The sequence below is a fragment of the Gopherus evgoodei genome, chromosome 15, assembly GCF_007399415.2.
Source record: "Gopherus evgoodei ecotype Sinaloan lineage chromosome 15, rGopEvg1_v1.p, whole genome shotgun sequence".
In the NCBI taxonomy this organism is placed as follows: domain Eukaryota; kingdom Metazoa; phylum Chordata; order Testudines; family Testudinidae; genus Gopherus; species Gopherus evgoodei.
The window spans coordinates 10,106,583-10,129,524 of NC_044336.1; the positions used below are offsets into that span (position 1 = coordinate 10,106,583).

Sequence of the window (22,942 nt, forward strand, 5' to 3'; positions counted from 1 at the left end):
AGCCAGAAGACTAGAGCATTAAAGATACACTTTAGACACATGGCAGCATGTAATCTCTGGAGTTTCATGAGGCTTCATTAACAGTGTCTTGAGATTCTCAGATGAATGGAAGTTACACACGGACAGGACTATATTATAAAGAGCAAACTTCCTTACCCCTTTTGATACACTGAATAAGAAGAAATCCACAAGTGAATTTTAGTTTAATTCTCTGCAGCACAGGATATAATATTTCACAGTTCAAAAATAATCAAGTTATCTTCCCACCCTGGGCAACAGACAGCAGGAATTAAGGGGAACACAAATTGAAAAAGCCAGAAACTGGCCTGCACTGTCAATTCTGATTAATGTTCATCCACAGTAGATACCATCTATTTGAATCCACTGGGTAGCTTAAGGATGATGGACCAGCAACCAACAAGAACTGTAACATTGTTAATATTATCCCATTGCTTGTTCAATACCAAACTTTTCAGTATTTTAATGTATAACCTTCACATTACTTTAACACGTCTTTAAATATATTTATGCCAAAAATATGTTAATCATACGTGAAAATAAAACTAAATTAGGATTTCAAGACATTTTTAAAAGACTAACTTCTAAATTCAATTAAAATCAAAGCTCTGCTTGTCATTAGTGTCAGTTCAATAGCATCTCATATTCAATTCTAGAACAAAGAATCAGATTCTCAGTGTAGTATCTCTACTGAGACATGGTGATAGGCAAGATTACAAGTTTGGAACGTAAAATAATTACTCTCTGCTCTACTATGCTATGTTTTAGATTATAGAGCTCAGCAATTGGTGATTAATCCCCATCTTTCAGTAATGATTTGACAGAATACAATGTTGCAATGTCTCAAGTCACTAAGACGACTTCTTTAAACAAAATATGGTTCAATCAGGGGCGGCTCTAGGAATTTTGCCGCCCCAAGCACAGCAGGCAGGCTGCCTTCAGGAGGTCCGCTGAAGGCACAGGACCAGCGGACCCTCCGCAGGCAAGCAGCCGAAGGCAGCCTGCCTGCCACCCTCACAGCGCCGGCAGAGTGCCCCCTGCGGCTTGCCACCCCAAGCACGCGCTTGGCGTGCTGGAGCCTGGAGCCACCCCTGGGTCCAATACAGTTACTAGTATATCATTTAGCAGTATCAAACACTAAAAACTGAACCACAATTGACAAAAATACAACTTTTGATACATTATCTGTGTGTATGTTCACTTACTCCCTTAATATGCAACAGATCTCCCACTCAATGCAAATGAATAAAGTCACATTGTATCAAAATATTTGATGAATAGTCTATGAATACATACCTTTTTGTACTAAGTGTTGTATTTAAAACAAAAGTAAATCTATGTATTAAGCTGTCAATGGCAAACACTTAAAATTATGCCCTGATTCTCTGATAAGTTTTCGGTTTTTTAACTTAGCTGGACATTAGGCTTGCACCCAAGTACCTAACTTATCTGGGGTTGGAATCAACATAGCACCTTTTAAAACAAATATTAAAAAGTAATAGATTACAAACTACCCTACAGGTCAACACAGCAAATCAAACATATTATGTAATATATGTAAAACAAACCGAAGTAATGACAATCATACAAGACATTGCAATAACATACACACTCACTTTGAAGCTTAGAAGGAGTTACAGAACCACAAGATGACATAAAAATTTGCTACAAAAAGCATGAGTAAACCATGCTCCCTAAAGATTAATTGCAATGCAAAATTTTAATATCTGAAAAGACAGTTACCTTCTCCATAACTGGTGTTCTTCGAGATGTGTTGGTCATGTCTATTCCATATTAGGTGCGTGTGTGCTCGCCACATGCACTGGTGCTGCAAGTATTTTCCCTCAGCAGTATCCGTAGGGGTCTGGCTCTGGCGCCCTCTGATGTGGCACCTGCATGGCGCGGTATGAAGGGCACCACCAGCTCCTCCCACGCTAGTTCCTTCTTGCTGGAAACTCCGACAGTGGGGAAGAATGGTGGGTTATGGAATGGGCATGAGCAACACATCTCGAAGAACACCAATTACGGAAAAGGTAACTACCTTTTCTTCGAGTGCTTGCTCATGTCCATTCCATATTAGGTAACTCCCAAGCAGTACCCCTGGAGATGGGTAGAAGTTCACTGACTTATAGATCGCAACACAGCGTCATCTCTGGCCTGCTAAGTGATGGTGTAGAGCACCACGAATGTGAGAACTGAAGACCATGTCACAGCTGTGCAAATGTCCTGGGTAGGGACATGTGCCAAAAAGGCCACAGAGGACGCCTGAGCTCTGGTTGAGCTTTAGCCCTCACAATCGGCAGCAGAGGGACCTGTGCAAGCTCGTAACAGGTCCGGATGCAGGAGGTGATCCAGCTGGAAATCCTCTGCGAGGACACCAGAAGGCCCTTCATCCTGTTCACTGTCACGATGAAGAGCTGGGTCGACCTGTGGAAGGACTTGGCACGCTCCAGGTAAAACTCCAGAGCATATCTGATGTCCAGGGCGTGTAGCTTCCTTTCCTCACTAGTGGTGTGTGGCTTAGGACAAAACACCAAAGGAGGAAGATGTTCTGATTAACATGGAGGAAGACATGGCAGAAAGGCCAGATGGGGTCGCAGTTGAACTTTGTCCTTGTAGAACACCATATATGGAGGCTGTAATGTCAGGGTTTTAAGCTTAGACACTCCTCTCATGGATGTTATGGACACAAGGAAAGCAACCTTCCATGACAGGTGGGAGAGGGACCAGAAGCCCACAGGCGCAAAGGGTGGGTCTATGAGCCTAGAAAGAACCAAGTTCTCACTGTGGGACAGGGACTCGGGCTGGTGGGAAGAATCTCTCGAGGCCTCTCAGGAAGCAGACCGACATGTTGTGTGAGAACAGCGTCTGACCTTGAATCGGTGGGTAGAACGCGGAGATAGCTGCAAGATGTATCCTGATGGAAGACTGGGCCAGCCCCTGGTTCTTAAGAAGGAACAGATAATCTAAGATAGATTGTAAGGAGGAGCGTGTTGTGGGAAATGTTACACTCAGATGTCCAGTGGGAGAACCTCATCCACTTGGCCAGGTAGGTTGCTCTAGTGGAAGGCTTCCTGCTCTCCAAGAAGATTTGCTGGACCTCGTTAGAGCAGGCCCGCTCTTTCAAGTTCAACCACGCAGCACCCACGTCGTGAGGTGGAGGGAGGCGAGGCGGGTGTGTAAGAGACACCCGTGATCCTGCGAGAGCAGATCCGGTCAGTCGGGAAGAGGCCAGGGAGTAGTCACCATCAGGTACATCAGCATGCCGAACCAATGTTGGTGTGGCCGTGCCGGGGCAAGCCTGATAACTTGAGCTTTGTCTCTCGATCTTCGACAGGACTCTGCTGAGCAGGAAAACATGTATCAGGTCCCCAGACCATGACAAGAGGAAGGCGCCTGAGAGGGAGTCCTTGCCAAGACCCTGCAGGGAACAGAAGCAATAGCAATTCCTGTTTTGTCTGGTGGCAAACAGGTCCACTTGGGGAGTTCCCCACCTCTGGAAGAGCATTCAGGCTACCTCCGGATGGAGTGACCATTTGTGGTGAGAGAAAAAGGATCTGCTAGCGTGTTCCTAACACCATGGAAGTGACTGGCCTCCAGGTGGATTACATACTCTATGCAAAAATCCCACATTTGGAGAGCCTCTTGACGGAGAGCCAATGAGCGTACTCCTCCTTGCCTGTTGATGTAGAACATCAAGGCCATATTGTCTGTCAACACTCTCACCACCTTGCCCTCCAGGTGCGGCAGAAAGACCCTGCAGGCCAAATGTACCCCTCTGAGCTCTCTGACATCTCTGTGCAACAGCATCTCCTTTGGGGACCACTTGCCCTGGGTCTGGAGGTTGCCGAGATGCACTCCCCAGCCTAGGTCCAAAGCATTCAGTATCAGCTTGATGGCGTGACAAGGGCTGTCAAATGGAATTCTTTCCAGGACTGCCCTGGGGTCAGTCCACCACTGCAGTGAGGTAAGAATCATTGGTGAGATGGTAACAAGCTTTTCCAGCGGCAAAGAGTCCTGTGGCACCTTACAGACTAACAGACGTATTGGAGCATGAGCTTTCATGGGTGAATACCCACTTCGTTGGATGCATGTGATCGCTGGACTAGGAATAGACAATCACTGGCCACTGCTGTAAGGGCCACATCTGGAGCCTATCATGGCAGACAACATTTGTACATGCTGCCATGTGTCTCAGCAGGTGCAGACGAACCCTGGCCATGGTCAGAGGGAACACGGAGACTCCCACAATGAGGTCCACCAATGCTTGGAACCTTTCCTGTGGCACAAACTGCTCTGGTGCAGGTGAACTCGAGCACCGCTCTGATGAACTCCAGCCTCTGCACAGGAACTAACATCCACTTATTGTCACTTACCAGCCAAAGGATCAGCATGTGGCCTGCAACACTGTGACATCCCTTTGGACTTGGGACCTGGATCGACCTTTGACCAGCCAACTGTCGATATATGAGTAGATCTGGATACCCCGATGCCTGAGGTAAGCTGCTATTACCGACATGCACTTGGTAAACACCCCCAGTGATGTCACTAGGCCAAAAGGGAAGACTCCAAACTGGTGGTGGTCCTATCCCACCTGTGTCCTTGGAAGATCACTATATGAAAGTACATGTCCTTCAAGCCAAGGGTGGCATACCAGTGTCTCAGATCCAGGGAGAGGATGATGGAGGCCAGGGAGACCATGCAGAACTTTAACTTCTTTAGATATTTTTTGAGATCTCGTAGGTCCAGGATAGGCCATAGACTGCCCTTAGCCTTTGAGGTTAAGAAATACCAGGAATAGAACCCCTTGTTCCTGCACTCGTGAGGAACCTCTTCCACCGCCCCCAGCTGCAGCAACTCTTCTACCTCCTGTGCGAGGAGACTCTCACGAGATGGGTCCCTGAAGAGGGACGGGGAGGGTAGACAAACTGGAGGGTACAACCCTGCGCCACTGTACTGAGGACCCAGTGGTCCAACGTTATGGTGGTCCATGCCAGGAGAAAAAAAACAGTTGGAGAAAGGCAGGAAAGATAGATCCGGGGTATAGTCTAGTAGGTTGCCCTCAAGCACACCATCAAAACACCCACTTGCTCCCCTGCTTATTGCGGGTCAAGCCCGATTGGACGGACGTAGGTGAGTTAGGCGGTGTTTGAAGCCCCTGCTCTTTTGGGGGGCAGCTCCTGATGGGGTTGGCTCCCTGGGCCCTGAGCTGGCTGCGGTTTGAACCACTTACAGGCTGGACCAGGAACGTATAGTCCTAGAGTTTTCAGGGTAATGTGGGAGTCCTTGAGTCCATGCATCTTACTGTCCATCTGTTCTGCAGACAGGGCCTGGTCATCGAAGGGAAGGTCCTGCATTGACTGCTGAGCCTCTGATGGGCCAGCAAGGAGCAGCCAGGATGCCCACCACATCGAGCTGGCTGAGGCCATGGTGCGAGCTGCGGAATCCACCACATCTGAAGCTGTCTGGAGGACCACCCTGGTCACAATAGTGCCCTCCTTCCTTCCAGGGACCTTCAGGAAGTGAAACCTCAAACTTGGCCATGGCCTGCCAAATGCTGTAATCGTAGCGGCCAAGGAGAGCTTGGTGGTTGGTCACTCTCAATTGAAAGCTAGAAAACTAATATATTTTTCGCTCAAACAGATCAGGCAGGTTTGCCCTTGGACAGGGGTACCACCAGTGTGAGCAGCACCAATAGTGTCAAGATCTCCTGCACTGCCTGCAAGGCCTCTGATGTCGATGGGACACCTAAATGATGGAGGCCCTCATTACTGTCCGGGGTGGCAGGCATTCTACAGGATGGGCTGGACCGCTCAACTTGAGCTGGGGCCCAACTCGAGCTGCGGCCCAACTCCTTGATGGAGGCTCGACCTGCCTGGCACGGGTCTTGGCTCTCCTCCAGCCCTGCACTCTCCCTTATGGGAAGTGGGGGATCATCCCCTCATGGGTCTCTTCAGCTTCTTGGTTGGAGACGGGGAGGGGGATTGGTGCCAATATGAGGATGGCGCCGGCAGGGCGCTCCACACCGACGCTGCGGTGCTCAGAGCTGAGTCGGATCTCTGCTCCAGTGACGGGGTCGGCACAAACTCCATCAGGAGTGCCCTGCAATGGATGTGTCTCTCCTTTTCTGTTTGGGGTTTGAAGGATTTACAGATGCGACACTTGTCGCTTATGTGTCCTTCGCCTAGACACCTCAAACAACTAGCATGCAGGTCGCTGATGGGCACAGGCTGCTTACAACGATCGCAGGGCTTAAAGCCTGGGGACCGGGGCATGCTCCATCCAGGTCCAACTAAACTAGAACTCATACTAAGGGAACTATTAACTGTTAACTATTTTACAATTATTTCACAGAAAACATTTGGAAGAAACACTGAACAAAACTCTATGCTAGCTGAAGCAGCAGACATTCCAGTACCATCACTGGTGGCAAGAAGGAACTGAGGGTGGGGGAGCCAGCGGCACCCGTTCACTGCAGTATGTGTGCACTACTCCAAGGGCACCAAAGCCAGTCCCCTACATATACCACTAAGGGAAAAACTTCTGGCACTGGTGCATGTGGTGAGCGCACACACATAATAGGGAATGGACATGAGCAAGCACTCGAAGAAGAGTATTTACAATGGCACTAAAACAAAAGAGGAATCATTATGCACAATGCATCGTGATTTTGTACAGTTCAGTACCCATTTACATTAACAGAAGCTGGTGTTTAAACATGCCATATAAAGAGAGGTGTAAGTATATCCCAGAAGATCTAGTCTACATCTCTAGAAATCTACCTCCAGCATTCAACTAACTGCTTTGGCAAGTAATAGCCATCTCAGCAGAATCATTTAAGCAGAAAATTATTCCTTTTGGACTCTGAAATTCTTCATTACATTATTTAGTGACTCTAGGCAAAACAGGAAATAAATATTAGCTGAAAGGTAAATTCACAATGGCTTTGCTTCAGCATAAAGATATTAATTACAAGATGCCATCAAATCAATCTGTACATAGAGTACTAATCATTATCTGCAAAAATATACAGAGTAGTTCATCTTTTTTTTTAAGAGGATATAACTCTTACTACACTGAAGACAGCTAAAGAAATATATTAAATACTTTCCTAATATTACTTTTCCATGTGCGCAAAACTGCTGTCACCACAAGGATTTATGTGATTATGAACTAGGAGGGGTGATGATCTGTATAATGATGAGTGGGACTACAATACACTCTCTATTAAAATGTAGTCTACGCTACAAAACAGTATGAAAGTCCCTGGAATAGATAAACAACATTTCCCCATTTGTAGGACAAAGATGGGAACTTGAGAGATGTGTGTTTTTTAGTGCCAGCAACCCTTTAAACATAAAAAAGTGAGTATACACAATATTAGGAAAATATTATGCTGGTAGAGAAAGAGAACCAGATTTCTGTTTCAAGTTTCCAAAGGGTTAAATATGAACCATCCTAAGGTGAAAACATTAATTGTAAATTATGAAACATTTTGACAGTGTCCTTTTGTGACATGAACTATCCATGCCAGACAGTTCAGCATTACGTATACTGTCCTTAACTCAACTGTGGGAGAGTTTTGCTAAAACAACAGTTACAGACTAAGTATCAGTTTAAGCTTTTAGTTATCTACCCTATCCTCAGTTTCTCTTGCAACAATGGTGAGATTAAGATGCAAAAAGCCGCTTCAGTTAAAAATACGACATTTTATTCTCTCCCAAGGACTTCATAATTAATATGCTGATCTTAAAAGGTTAGAATCAAACATTACAAGTTTTCAGCTACCAACTTGAGAGCAAGTCCTATTCTTTCTGCTTTGTAATTAAAAGGGAAAATGTAAACTTGAAATCTAATCAATTCCATACATTGAATGCAAAATAGTTTCAGGTTACTAAACCTAACAGAGGCTCTGTAGCCAATTTTTGTAGTTTTACCAAATCACATTTTTTACACATTTTTCCTCTCTATTACTGTATGAAAGACCCGCACAAAAGGGGAAATTGATCTACTGAACACACAAGAGAAACCATGAAGCAGACTATATACTATTTTACATGCTTAGAAGTGAATAACTCTGAGCAATAGAACAGAGTTTATTGCCCCTTCTTAACTGTTACATTCACAAATCAAGTCTTTTCTCTATGATCATAGTTGTGTGTTAATCCTTTTACTAAGAACATTTAAAACTCATCAAGCTGTGTTAACGAATTGTTCAAATTCATTTTATATTTTAAATAAGTGCATGCAGACACTCTGCTGTGATATGCAATACAACTAGCAAAGAGAACAGTCTTTCTAAGATGAAGCATGTTTAAGGTGTCTTCACCTGGTTGCTATCATTGTGGGAGTTTATGTGATACAAACAATGTAAAGGAACAGCTCATGTAAACCAAAGTGGGATTTTTTTATTTTATTTTTTTTTATTTTTTTTTAAGGCAGGTAAAGAAACTTGTCTTGACTTGTTTGGGACTTACCGCACCTGATTTCTAACAGGTAGAGCAAACAATGGCTCACTCATTTGAGTCTCCAGGAGACACCTTTTGTAGTTCCAAATATATTTAACTTCTTGTTACAATACTGTACTCTCTTTAGCTTAACTTAATTTAACTATTAGAAAGAACTGTGTTGGAGTCTTTAATGATACTTTAGTCCCAAGCAGTTGTGGCAGTATACTAGAAATCATAATTTAGCAGTGTCTAACTTTTAAAAGACACCTCAATATTAAAAGTAAAGAGATTTGCATCACTTCTTAAATAAAAATTTCAAGAGGCCATAGCAATGCCAGATATAGTATGTGAAAACTGTGTGTATTTCAGTAAATAAATCTTTTGAAAGAATACTATTAGCAGAGATCATAGTAATGGGGCTTAAACACAACACACTGTAAATGAATAAAAAAGAAAAAAGGTGACAGCATTTGAATTCAAGATTAACTTTTACCAACAGCTTTACACTACAGAAAAGCAAGACCAATCATCAAACAGTGCAAATTCTATCCAACAACTCTCTTCTGAAGAGAGTATTCAATTAACAAATCGATTTTTGTACATGGAAATTATTCTTTGTTTCATCCGGGCACAAGATGTAGCTCAGAGCAATGCTTCAAATTTCCTGATTCTACATGACAATCTTGCCCTGGAGCAAGCTACTTCAGTTTATCAGATAGCCACACCTTCTTTTTCTTTTTACCTCAAACACCACACTACCGCAGGGAAGACTAAACTTCTTACACTCCTATACTGCATGCATTATTTGTATAGTACAGTGCTATGCTGAATTGGGGAGGGAGGAGGAAGGGGAGAGAGTAGTCAGTCATCACAAGTTAACAAAAAGAGGTACAAATGCTAAGAACAATTCATTTATTGATCACTTGTGTCATTTTATTTAGGGACATGAAAAGGCATTCCAACTGCTCAATGTAATAAATCTAGAAGGTTACAACTGAAGCACAATTTAGAAGTTACTCAAAAAATTCTATACAAAATAGCAGAAGTGCATTTCCCTGCTCTCTTTTTGCATAGTGGCTTTAGACAAACGGGCAGAACATCTCTACTTCGTAGTGCACAGCTGCTTCTTAGTCTAGAATGTATTTCTTTGGATTTTTTCTGGGGGGGGGAACGAGAACACAATTATCGTCACATGCCTCACAGTTCTTAAACTGCACATTATTTACACTCTTCTAGTACAGAAGAAACATTCACTAGTTTTAAGTTAAATAGTGGGAAGAGGGTTTAAATCAAGCATTATTAACAAATGGTGAATTACCTAAAAAATATTCCCAATATGATACTTTTGGTATATGCACATATTCCAGAAGGTAAGGCAGTCCTGCAATGAATTCAGCAGTTACTTAATTTTTAAATTATCCATGCTCCCAACAATTTTCTTTTTGTATTGCATGTGGGCTTGTAGTTTGGATAGTGCAGGGAAGGGTTACAACTACCTTTAGAAACCAGTTAAACCAGACTTTAAAAAAAAACCAAACACTCCAAAGGGCATTTGCGTTGGTTCAGATACCAAAATAAAGGACAGAAATAAAAATAGTCAAGATAAGTATCCAGAAAAAAGTACTATAATTCTGAGGCAAAGACTCTGTTCATCTGCAATTTAGATTCGTTAAGAGTAGTATTGAGCTCAGAGTAGGAGTAAGTAGTCTACGTCTTACTGGCACCTTAACAAGTTTGTCACATCAGTATGCTGAACAACACTTGTTAATAACACAGCACTTCGGCCCACAAGAAGGCTAAGGCAAGTCACCATTTTGTGAATCAAAGGATTTTTCCTGTATAGCAGAATACTTCATTATAAAGGAAGATTATTTTATATTTTTGTTTAAAATAACATTAACACTTGTGAAAGATGATAAACCTAAATCCCCTATTTAACTACAGACCAGGTTCAGCACAGGAAGTGACCGAGCAAGCTGCCCTACCAGTGTAGAGTAGCTCAATTAAAAAGTTTTCCCTTTTTGCCAACTGGTAAGATATCAGTTCCATCAATGCTCTTCATTAGAAGTAAAGGGAATGCTTGTTCAAACCAGTAATGCTTTAGGTACTAGTGAAGGGTTAAAAAACCAAAAAACCCACACTTTTGGTCTGTATTCTCAATACCACAACCTGAACTGATAATGGGGCAAAAATGCAGTTCAATTCACATGCTGCTTCTCTCCCGAGACTACAAAATTGATGTAGACATGAAATGGATCATCACTTAATTTGCACATCCAGTCAACAACCATAAGACAGTACCAACTTTTGGTTATTATCAACCTTTCAATGCACTTACTCTATGACCACCACCTTGTCCTTCAAGGCTGATACCTACCTATGTTGCTACACTCCTCCCAGTACAGTAGTACGTGAGCACCTCCATCCAGTTAAGTAGTTTTAAAGAACCATGAAGGACAACTCTTTCAACTTTTATTACCCAGACAGACAGTATATGTGATGCAGGGCTCATATCTTTGAATCTTTGAAAAGATTCAAATACGGCATTTTAAAGGGAGTGCTTTTTTTTAATTAAAAAAAAAAGTTAGCTAGTGTTCTTTTTCTGTAACAATTTAGCTGTTTATTTTTAGAGACAGAGAGAAAGAACGTGTTTCTGCTGTGTAACCGAACCCACAATGAACATCAAGTTCTTTGTTCTAAGATGCTGAGTTTCTCATTTTCAAGTTAGACAACAATTTGCTTGTGGCTAAAAGTATGACTCTTCTTAAAGTGAAACAGCGCCACACCTAAGGCTAGATTTAAAACAACAAAAGAAAAAAATGTGTGTGATCATTGCACTGCATTGGCCCCTAACCAAAGTTTGCTGACACAGTAGGTGAAACTGTGTGTCATGCTGTATTTGAATACTTATTACCTGTTTCTACTCAGAGTCGCAACTTTATTTCTGAGAGAGCTCAAACCAAGTTAATATATTCAGAAAAGACACTGACAAATCTAACTACAAGAACCTTTCGTCATAACTTTATTATGAGACTAGCACTAGCTAATGTACTGTATATACTCGATCATAAGCTGGTTCGTTTATAAGATGACCCTTCCAGGATGGATAAGTAAAAATGACTCATTCATAAGCCAACCCTGTAATTCAGGGGTCAGCAAACTTTGGTTCCCGGGCCACCAGGATAAGCCAATGGTGGGCTGAGATGGTTTGTTTATCTCAAGCGTCCGCAGGCACGGCTGTAAACCTAAGTAAACAAAGTGATCCGGAGTGTCAGCTGCTTACCCTGACAGGCCGGGACAGCAACTGGTGGGGAAATGTTTTCAGGGAGGAGAAGCTGGGAATCAGGGGAGTAACCCCTGCGACCACCTGCCACATGACCTCACCCCTAGCCCGGGACCCCCCCACTCTCCCCATCCCATCCCTTCCCACCTTATCTGGGGTGGGCCAGGGTAGGATGTCTCTGGCCTGACTGCAGCTGCTCCGGCAGGCTGGGCAGCATGGCCGCAGCCTGCTCCAGCGGGCCAAATCAGGTGGCGCAGCCGCAGCATGTTCCAGCAGGCTGGGCAAAGTGGCACGGCCGCACCGTGCTCCGGCAGCCCAATGTGACGACACAAAAAGCTCCCTCTCCCAATTCGTTACGTTGGGTGCACTGAGCATGCTCACCCAAACTCAGTATGCCCAGTAACCTTCGCTTTTGCGTGGCGGAAACTGCAACTAGTTGCAAAAGTGGAGGGTTGCTATTTGTGCCGCTACACCAGGCAGCATGGCCACAGCCTGCTCTGGGGTGCGAGACTAAGTGGCACAGCGGCAACCTGCCAGCCTTGGAGCTGCAGCTGCTTCAGAGGCCAGAGGGAGAGCAGCGTGGCCAGAAGCGGAGAGACTCTGGCCCCGCCTCTTCCCTTCCGGCTCTGCTGGCTAAGCTGCCTCTCCTTGCTCCCTCTGTTGGGGGAAGGGGCTGTGTCTCACTTCTCCCTCTCTATACCTGTTCCTAAGCCGACCCCCTTGGCTGGTGCTTCCCTTTTTTACTAAAAAAAAAAAAAAAAAAAAAAAAAAAAATCGGCTTATGAATGAGTATATATGGTATACTTGTCAGCTACGCTAGCAAACTCTGTCTATAGCTATTTGTGTGCAATCTGTCACTGCTCAAACCAATCCAGACCCTTAGGAATTTCCTCAACTGCTCCGACCCAGCTGAGGTTAGCCTGGGCTAGCATAATCTCATTGTTACTTGGTGTTAGTATTGTAAGCACAAAAGATGGCCTATTTAGGTCTGGCCTTTTATTAAAAGGGATACCTTTAAATCCCTTCTGAAACCGTTCCCAGAGACCTGAAAGCCAAAAAAGATGTTTTTTTTCCCAGTCTGGCAACTAGAGCTTACCCAGCCCCGAGGTTCTGCCAAACAGTTTCATGCCATCAAATAGAGCATTAAATCAGATGAAATCTTAATGGAGAATCTGCATCCCACATATAGACCCAGATATTGTTATACCATGATAGAGCAAAGGAGAAAATGGCACGAGTACATGTCACATCACAGACAAAAGAAAAGTATGATAAAAAGGAAGAATGAGGAGCGCTCAGAAGTTTTGCTATCATTGATTTTAGATTTGACAATGGAAGAGTTTGCTGGAATCAAGTAAGAGAGATCCTAGATGTAATCACCCAGGCCATGAGGTGGAGATGGAGGCTTCAGACTAAAAAACAATAAAAATTAGATTGTTGACCAGGTTTTTGAAGAACACAGCACCTTTGACCAGGATCCTCATCTTTTTAGTGAGCCTTGAGAGTAAGAGGCAAATTTGACATACTGGTCTTTCTAGACCACATATCATTTGTGAAAGGTCCAGTTGGACCTCGTAGGTCTACATACAACACCCTTGGACCCAAGGTTTTCCCTCTGGGAGCCTGGTATGGGAAAACCCAGTTCCTCTATAGATTTCCATAGCTTGAAAGAGTGCCTTCTGGAGATGACTGCTTTATTCACCACCTCCTGAAAAACATCCATGAGAACTGGACTGTCTATCAGGCTTCCCCATAGGCATTCCTCTCATCAAAGATTCTTCCCTCATCCAAAGCATCCTACATATTAAAGGAGCAGAAGATCAGAACAAGGTGAAACTTCTTTACACACAAGGCAGTGACCCCTTTGATCTCTGAATATTCAAGTGCCTTTTTTCTTTGCCTTGTTTTTTCAGCATAGGAAATAAATTGGAGGAGATGACAACTATAGTTCATTTCAGTTGGACATAAGTACAGTAACCATGGGGATCCTGGAAGGCAAGCTGAAATCCAACTGGGCACCATTGCTTCAGAGCCCTAAGGACTAATGTGACTGGAGAAGGTATCAAGTAGTAGCAGACCAGGGCCAAGAAGGGAACCCTAGGATTCAAGAAGCAGACACTACTTTCAGAGACCAATTCCAGCTGGTCAAAAGCTACTTCAGTGGAGACAAGAATAAAGCTGCGTGAGCTGTTATAGATGAGGAGCACTGGAAATTTGCCAGCAAGCCAAGAGGAGCTACCACGACAAGCTTATTATGCAGAGTAGCCATTAAAGAACCCCTAAACCACCAGTCAGGGGGCAACAGGGAGAAAAAACCTGCATCCCAGAGGAGAGAATCTCACAAGTCAGGCAGAAAGAAGATAAAAGCAAAAGAAGGAAAGGCAAGAGTTGTAGTAGAAAAACAATCCCAGTAGTAGCAGCAAAGAATCCTGTGGCACCTTACAGACTAACAGACGTTTTGGAGAACGAGCTTTCGCGGGTGAATATCCACTTCTTCAGATGCATGTGGTGGAAATTTCCAGGGGCAGTGGAAGTGGAAAGCTGCATTAGTTTCTAGTCTACTGTTGGGAAGTTTCTAGTCTATTTTATGCACCAAGGGCTGGGTCTTTATGGATATGTCTACACTATATATGGGAGCGAGCCTCTCAGCCCAGGAAGACAGACTAACACTAGCGGGGTTCAGAGCTAGGATGCTAAAAATATCTGTGTGGCTATTGCAGCTCCAACGAAGACTTGGGCTAGTCTCCTGAGCTCAAGCGTAAGGGACCGGGTGGGCTTGAGCTCAGCTGACTAGCCTAGCCTCTGCCAGAGCTGCAATGTCCATGAAGCTATTTTTAGCATGGTAGCTCAAACCCCATTGGCATGTCTATCTACGACACTTTGGGACACTCACTCCCAGTTGCAGCACAGATATACCCTAAGGAACAGGAGGTGGCACATTTCTCCATTCAAACCACAGAGAGCAGAGTTTACTCTTGTAGTGACTCTGGACTGGCAGAAACTATTCCATGAAAACAAAAGAACTGGAAGGCACAACATACTTTGCTCATTTATTTGTAATTTTGGTTTGGTTTCAATTATGATAAAGCTTCCTGTTATCAGTAGTAAAACTCTACAGGATATTCTGCAAAAGAATTGAATTTTTACTAACATAAGACATTACTCAGTTCTTAAACCTTCCTGAGAAATAAGGAGAGACTATGGCTGAAACATGTAGTATATAAGAAGTGGATGGATAAACGAAGTGCAAATAAGTAAGATTTACTATGGCTAGACTATCATTTCTCGAGTCTCAATGAAACAAGAGTGAAATATTGCCAGAGAGTATTATGTAATTCAATGAGATATTTTGACAATATCTTCCAGTACAAGTTTTTCCAAACTAAGCCAGGTCTAGAATCTAAAGCAAAAAATGGTCCCATAAAGGCTACTTAAGAAGCCTGCATCAGCTATTCTTCACAGGAATTTTTTAACTGGGTCGCTCAAAGGAGAATCCAAAGAAATATTGGTATATAAAAGCCAAAAGGATCTAAAAATGGCTCACTAGATTGAGAGCAAGAGTCCACGTCTTCTAGACCAGTGCTGCTCCATTTGCAAGCTGCAAACTAGAAGTTGGTTGTGAGAGAGTGCTTAGTGGGTTGCACCTCACCATCTGTGAAAGCAGCAAAATCTTTGGATCACTAGAACTCGGTGAGTGTCTGAGAAAGTAAGGGGAAGAAGCAGCTTTATGCCTTAGCCTTCCCCCTTGCTACTGCTTCCACCATACCACTCTGCAAACCTGCAACCCAATTCTAGAACAGAATATCAGTTCCACCTCTCCTTCACTTTGATCTGAGGCAGAGGAAGCAGTACTGGTTTCACAGTCCCTTGGAGTGGCACTGCCCTAGAGCTGAAGACTGGGCAGAAAAGCAGGAGAGATGGGAGGAGCCTCCACACCAAATAGCATCAGTCCCTCAGTAATTTTTGCTTGTGGATTTCTTTAGGTTTCATCTTGGTTTTGTAACAACAGGGGAATATAAGAAAATGAGCCATCACACACAATAAGAAAACATGTAGGTCTATTAAAAATTGATTTAACTGTGTTCTTTGCAAAAAAATAAAATAAAATAAAAATCAAACAACATTTAGATTTCACTGATGATCCTTAAACTCTGAAAATCTGAAGGAAAAAGGGAGGGCAGGCCTCCCAGAACTAAGGACCAAACATTATACTGCTGCTGTACCTTGATTAAGATGTCCAGTATAATTGTTAGTACCACCAAGAGCAGATCATTTTTATGCCTTTTTTTAAAAAAAAAAATTCTGGACAGCCACAAATCTGTTCCACAGAATACAAAGATAAAAAAGTGAAAATTTCCATAGCTCATCTAATCTCATTGACATCACCTGTGACAACAAAGCAATTTTTTAATGGAGAGAATACTTCCCTGATCAGATGTTTTCCTCTTTAACAACATTAACAAATTATCCTTACTTCATTTTTAAAAGACTGCCTTAAAGTTTTTAGATGTGCAGTAATTGTAACATTAACCTGTGTGTTAAGTCTCTGAAATCTCTATTAGCCATCTTCCATTCTCTGTACTGGAAATAGCCTAAAGAAAAAAAATGAATTCTCAGTTTCTCACTGTTGCAACCCACCTTGAAATTTGATTAACAAATGGCTTCAGTTCTAAGGGATCATAGGCACGAGCAAAGGCCCAGCAAACATAGCATGCTGCATCTCTTACGTTGGAACCCACGCTGCAGGCTCCTCGCTTCTCGTCATATGTCAATGCTTTTAAAATAACAGGAACAACTGTGGAGTGAAGAAATTCACAAGAGTTAGGAATATGAACATACAGTAAATAAAAATACAAGGCCATTCAATAAGTTTTAAATGAAAACACATAAGGAAAAGTACATATTTGCCTGTGTACACTAGAACAAATTGAATGCTGTTCCCAGGGAACAGAGGCTGTGGTTCTAGGACTAAATTAAAAAAGCAGGATTTTGACTTAACATGGCATTTTGTTTCTTGACTAATAACCTCTGTTTCTTTTCTCATTCTCTTCAACTGTATTTCATTGTTCTCATACTCAAAAGTACATAGAAGGCAACACCCTAGATTAGCAAAGATTTAAGAGACAGTAGATGGATTAAATACTAGTCAGTCCACATAAGGAATATCTTGCACTGTTCTACGTATCTTGTTAGAAAGGGGATATTAACAAAATAAGGAAGTACAGCAGACAGTTGCTTCAAATGATAAAAAGCTTGATTCTCTAATCTTTTTACATTGCTGAAAGAAAGTTGATAAAACTTTACAGATTTGTTTTATTAAGTAAAATGGATGCTCAGACTGGTAGGCCTAAAATTGACATACTGTATGGCTTTTGCAATAACCTTTAGTTCCTAGACTTTCCTTTGAAGATTCAAAGTACAGTGTATATATTTTTTCCCCAACCTACATACACCATAAAGACAGGTGTGATGAGAGGTAAAAGATTTACTTATGGAATATAAAATAATATGCATGCTCCACTTTGACAGAGTTGCACTATACATCATGTAACTACACCTCCTCCACCACCACCTGTGAACTACAGTAGGCACTGCCTGTGGTAAAAATGGCATGTCTGACACTTTGCCTTCAGATACCTAAAATGGCACTATTTTCTTGGTATTGTAGGTATATTTTTAGACCTATCATATTAGACAGCGTGCCCTAAATTGTACACGGAATATTGACTTAACATTTAACACTAAAGAGCTCAGAGTAAGCTCAAAAGCTATTATTTCACACACCTTGTCTAATTTACCACTGAGTTTAGTAAAGTGCAAATTTGTATATACTCGATCATAAGACGGTTCATTTATAAGCCAACCCCCCACCCCCACCACAAGATGGAGAAGTAAAAATGGAATTCTTTTTATAACTCGTTCATAAGCCAACCCTATAATTCAGGGGTCAGCAAACTCTGGCTCCCGGGCCATCAGGATAAGCCACTGGTGGGCTGAGATGGTTTGTTTACCTCAAGCATCCGCAGGCATGGAGGTAAACCTAAGTAAATAAAGTGTCCCGGCACACCAGCTGTTTACCCTGACAGACCGGGACAGCAACTGGTGAGGACATTTTTTTTTGGGGGGGGGGGGTGGTAAAAGAAGCTGGGAGTCAGGGGGGTAAGAGAAGCTGGGAGTCAGGGGGTAACCCCTGTGAGTACCCCCCACACAACCGCACCCCAGCCCAGGACCCCCACACTCTCCCCAGCCCATCACTTCCCATCTTATCTACAGAGGGCCAGGATAGGCTGTCTCTGGCCTGGCTGGAGCTGCTCTGGCAGGCTGGGCAGTGCAGTCGTAGCCTGCTCTGGCGGGCCAGACCAGGCAGAATGGCCGCAGCATGTTCCAGCAGGCTGGGCCGGGTAGCACAGCCACAGTGTGCTCCAGCGGGCCGGGCGGCATGTCCACCGCTGCCACCAGTTGTCACGGAGTCACCGGGCGATGCTCTGGAACTGCTCCCCACCAAGCCAGTCAGGACTTTGGGGAGCCTCCTCTCCCTTGGAGCAGACTTGTTCAGGGCAAGAAGCTCACACAGCTTCACCTCCTGGGTCTCTCCTTGGAGCATTCAGCATCCTCTGCCCCTCCGTGCGCTTCCCACAGCCAGTCCACCCCAGCGGGGTCCTGGGGAAGCCACCGGGTCCTGCACCCCCACTTTGCAGTCAGACGTGACTCTCAGCCAGCCAGTAAAACAGAGGTTTATTCGATGACAGGAACAGGGTCTAAACCAGAGCTTGTAGATACAGCAAACCGGACCCCTCGGCTGGGTCCATTCTGGGGGGCAGTGGCTGCAGCCTGCCAGCCTCGGAGCTGCAGCAGCTTCGGAGCCTGGGGGGAAAGCAGCATGGCCAGAAGCAGAGAGACTCTGGCCCCGTCTCTTCCCTTCTGGCTCTGCTGCCTCTCCTTGTTCCCTCTGTGGGGGGAAGGGGCTGTGTCCCACCTCTCCCTCTCTATACACGTTCATAAGCCGACCCCTTTCTCTGGTGCTTCCCTTTTTTTTATAAAAAAATTCAGCTTATGAATGAGTATATATGGTAATCTTTATGAGACAACTGACACTTAATAGTTAATGTTTTAAAAATACATCTACCAATTAACATTAAATTTCCAAGTTGCTATCCAAATGAACAGTAAGAACTATATGTATAAAATTGTCCCTAATCCCCCTAACCTTTTAGAAGTATTGAAGATGATCTAAACCTCTCTAAATAACCCAGACTAGCTTGCAACTATGGGGAAGGAGACTCACTGAAAAATTAATTTGCCAACAGAAACTCCACAAATTGTGCAATACCACTGAGAACCACAGAATACATTCTGAACAGTTTGCATGAAAACTCTCGGTAATGGAGAGTTCCATTTAGCAACTAAGGATCAATTTCTCTCTGCTTCTTGGCCTTTTAGCCAAGGTCAGGTGCATCTCATGTACCCTTTGTTGGAGGACTACATCGTATAATTTCAGGGTGGGTTAATGAGTTCTTTTTAATCAATAATTACCATGATCCCATTTGTTATGGGAATTATGTATTAAACATTCCACAACCGAATATATTAACATTGCAAGTAATTCCTGTATAACATCTCTCTGTGGCAACAGCAGACATGTGAAACTGACAGATCTTCATCCAAGTCATTTATGCAGCTGCCAGAAATATAGGAGAGAGACACTGACTACTGAGCAGGCGCATACTGTGATCTACCTAAGTTGTTTCTTCAGCTGCCAGTACCATGCACATTCATACAAAATACACAGTTCCAAACACAATTTTACAACTAACTCTGGGATTTAATTTGCCAAACAGAAATGAAATTCTCTATCTACCCACACAAGTTCTCTCGGCATTTTAGGTAAGATGAATAGTTGGCATTTTCTCCTTCCCCCTCTTTTCATCTGCCCTTCCCCATAGTTCTAATTCCTGCTGGTCTCCTTCATACTCCCTTCATACTTTTAATGTTCCCTCTGCTAGTTTCTGTGCATCTATTTTCCCCTTTCTCCATGTTTACTGAATTTCACACTCTGCTCCCTTCTATAATTTCAGTGGCCATAAAGCTGCTTCTACAGCAGAGAATAATGAAATTGGATATTACAAAGTATCATGGCTGTGAAGTTGAAAACATGCTTTAAGAACGATGAAACTATACAGAGTTTTAAAACTGGTGCATTCATTTAAGCATCAGACATACTTTTTTCTTTTAAATGAGATTTTACAGTGGATTTTTACTTTTATTAAGAACAATTCTAAACACAATTTAGCAGTAACAGACATTAGGATACAATGTTTATTTCTTGCTATAGCACTGTATCATACTACAAAGTAATAGCTAATTCTCAAAAATAAATACTGGCTTGTGAATATTATAAAATAAAAACAACACAGTTCACCTGTGGTTGGCCAATATCTGTTGTAAGAAGCGTTCTGAACTGTCCGACACTTTTTAATTAACAAGGGCTTTGGATCAATCAGAACATAAATCATGAACTGGATACTATATTGAGTGGATAGCCTCTGCATACAACAGAAGCCTGGTGAATAGTTGCATTTTGTACCATTTGGAGCTTTTCCATCATGTGTGACTTCATTCCAAGATATAAGAAGTTGCGACAAACAGCACTGTCATGAAAGCACAGATCACCTGGACTAAACCATGACCAGAATATGTCTGCCAGGATAGAATGCAGATAGAAGCAGGTGGGGTTTTTTGTTTTTTGCTGCCATAGCTATTTGGGCTTCCAAGAACACTGTGGAGTCTAACAAGACACCTGAAGTTGCACTGTAACATTGTGAGGACAGGGGCCCTTGGTAGACAGAGATGTTATAAAGGAGATAAATTCTTCAATACATTTTTCTCTTCCTGCCAGCAATTTTGCCTCAGTTAGGATGAAAAATAGGTACTTAAAGCCTAATATTGATTACAGCCAGGTACTGAGAAAAATGAAAAAGACAATCCTGTTTATGTTTGACATAAGAAAAATGTTGAGCCAGGTGTTGTCTGTCATTGTTGGTGCTTTGGTCCACGTCCCCCCAGCTTTCAGAATGGCTTCACAGAAATCTTCAATGTTAAAGATTAAGTCTTGTAGAGGTGGAGTATATTTATCTACAACTATCTGTATTCTGACACAGAGTGAGGACCTCCAGCATTTCAGTTTCTTTTCACCCACGCAGCTTGCTAGAAGCTAAACAGGAGTATTCATTGATCAACCTTATCAAATGCCACAGAGGTGCTCAGAAGAATGAGCATAGATATACTTACCTTGTCACCCACAGGGCTAACAAGTGCTGTCTCATCAGCATGTCCTGCCATAAAGCCTGGCAGAGAAATTTAGGACACCAGCAGCTACATGTCGTCTTTGGAGACTCTTTTGCTACTTAGTTGACTTTCTTAGAAAATGGAATTTAGACATAAGGCATTATTTAGCAAAGTCTCTGAGTTTCAGCAATGGGATTTTTGTTTTCTTAGTATGGTCATACTACTGCATAATTTAGAGAGTGAGTGGTAGAGTACCCTCATCAAAGGAGGTGTACCAAGTGTTTTCTTTTTTTTTCCAGGAAGGGCAGGGTTATAGGTGAGTGGCTCCTACTGCCATCAGCGCTTCTGCAATTGGTTTCTGGGCAAAATTATTGAAAAGACCCTGTTGTGTTTCTGGTCCTGCTCTCAGCTTATTCTTCTCATTTATGAGGCCATGCTGATTGCAGGCAATAGTTTCTGTGAAATAAGAGGACTCCCGACAGCGTGAGTTGTGTTCTGGGGGTGGAGGGAGGTAACCTGGATTCAGAAAGCTATTTATGGTCCAGAAGTATTCTGCAGGACATTATTTGCTTACCTGTAGGGGCAGAATGGGATGGGGTTGCCTGTAGGGGTTTGTTAACTGGAGCAGCTCACTTTGAAGTTAAACCAAGGCTTCCTGATTTACTGCTGTCTGTGAGTTTCCAGGTTGAATAGAAAGTATTTGTTTTGACCTAGAAAGTCTTAAAAGGCCTAGGACCTGACTACTTATTGTACCACCTCTCCCCCTCTGCCATATTGCGAAGACACTCGAGCTAGAGTTCACAATATAAAAATGGGGACACTACAGCCAGAGTATTCTCCATAAGACCCCTCCAACTAAACTCTGCAGCTCACCACCCTACCCCACACCCAACAGCCACAGCATTTGGTCCAAAAGAGCATGAATTTGTTGACCTTTAGGGCATACTTAAAAGTTCATCTTGTTGCAGGGCTTTGTGAATGTGGAAGTTACGTAAGGCATAATTTTGAGAAATATGCACACTGTTAGGTTGTACCAATTATTCCTGGATACAGTAAAAATTACTGCTGGTCTTATCTTCATGGTTATTTGTGGCTTTAGATAACTGTTATATTCACTCGGAGTTTATGATGTGGGTTGTTTTTTTTTATCTGTTTTATACCATAAAATAAATAAATAAAACTGTCAACATTGAAGTGTCAGTTTACTATAAGGAGCTAAAGTGTTCTGGCTTCTATTCTTGATTCTCAATCTGAATAAAATAAATCATATACTTTGTGCATAACAGCCACAGAAAAGTATTTTGCTTTCTTAGTCACATAGGAAAAACAGTAACTACTGAGTTACAGTAAAACAAAAATCACCAAAGGAAAAGTCAAATGAAAACCCCAGAACCTAACCAGACTGGCCAAATGATCCTGCAGTCACCAGCAGTAATGTGGTGAGAATATGGTCGAGACAATGGGCAAGTGAAAACCTTAGCTCCGATGTCCATCACAAACAAAACTGGAAGAGATGTTGCATCTTTTTCGAAACCATACTGTCTCTATTATGTATGGGAAAAAACAGCTTTTAAAAACAAATTTACAGCTCTCAGGTCCTAATTTCACTCCTTTCAAGAATGAGGAAGCTTCAGAATACCTTTGAATGAAGCTTTTTACACAGTTCCTGTAATACACTGTCAAAGTTTGTCACAGCTACTAAGTTTCCTGGAGGGCTTCCTTTTGGCAATGAGTGCAATAATATAATTTAAATACATTTCTCTCTAGATAGCATGTAATTTAATAAACTAATAACCCCTGCAGAAATAGCCTGTGGGGAAATAGAAGTAATTTAACGCTTAATTCTCTCTGAGATATCAGATTTGCGGACCATACTGTTTCTCATAATACACGAGATCCAAAGGTC

The 22,942-nt window shown here is 42.7% G+C and overlaps 1 protein-coding gene across 9 annotated transcripts in view; it reads right to left on the reverse strand.

The window, feature by feature from the left end:
* TBCD (tubulin folding cofactor D) overlaps positions 1-22,942 on the reverse strand; it is a 228,936-nt gene that overhangs the window by 121,925 nt on the left and 84,069 nt on the right. For all 9 annotated transcript variants that reach the window (XM_030534204.1, XM_030534199.1, XM_030534201.1 and 6 more), the window contains one exon: positions 16,390-16,546. In XM_030534204.1, coding sequence (XP_030390064.1) covers positions 16,390-16,546 — 157 coding nt within the window. The remainder of the gene's footprint in view (positions 1-16,389; positions 16,547-22,942) is intronic.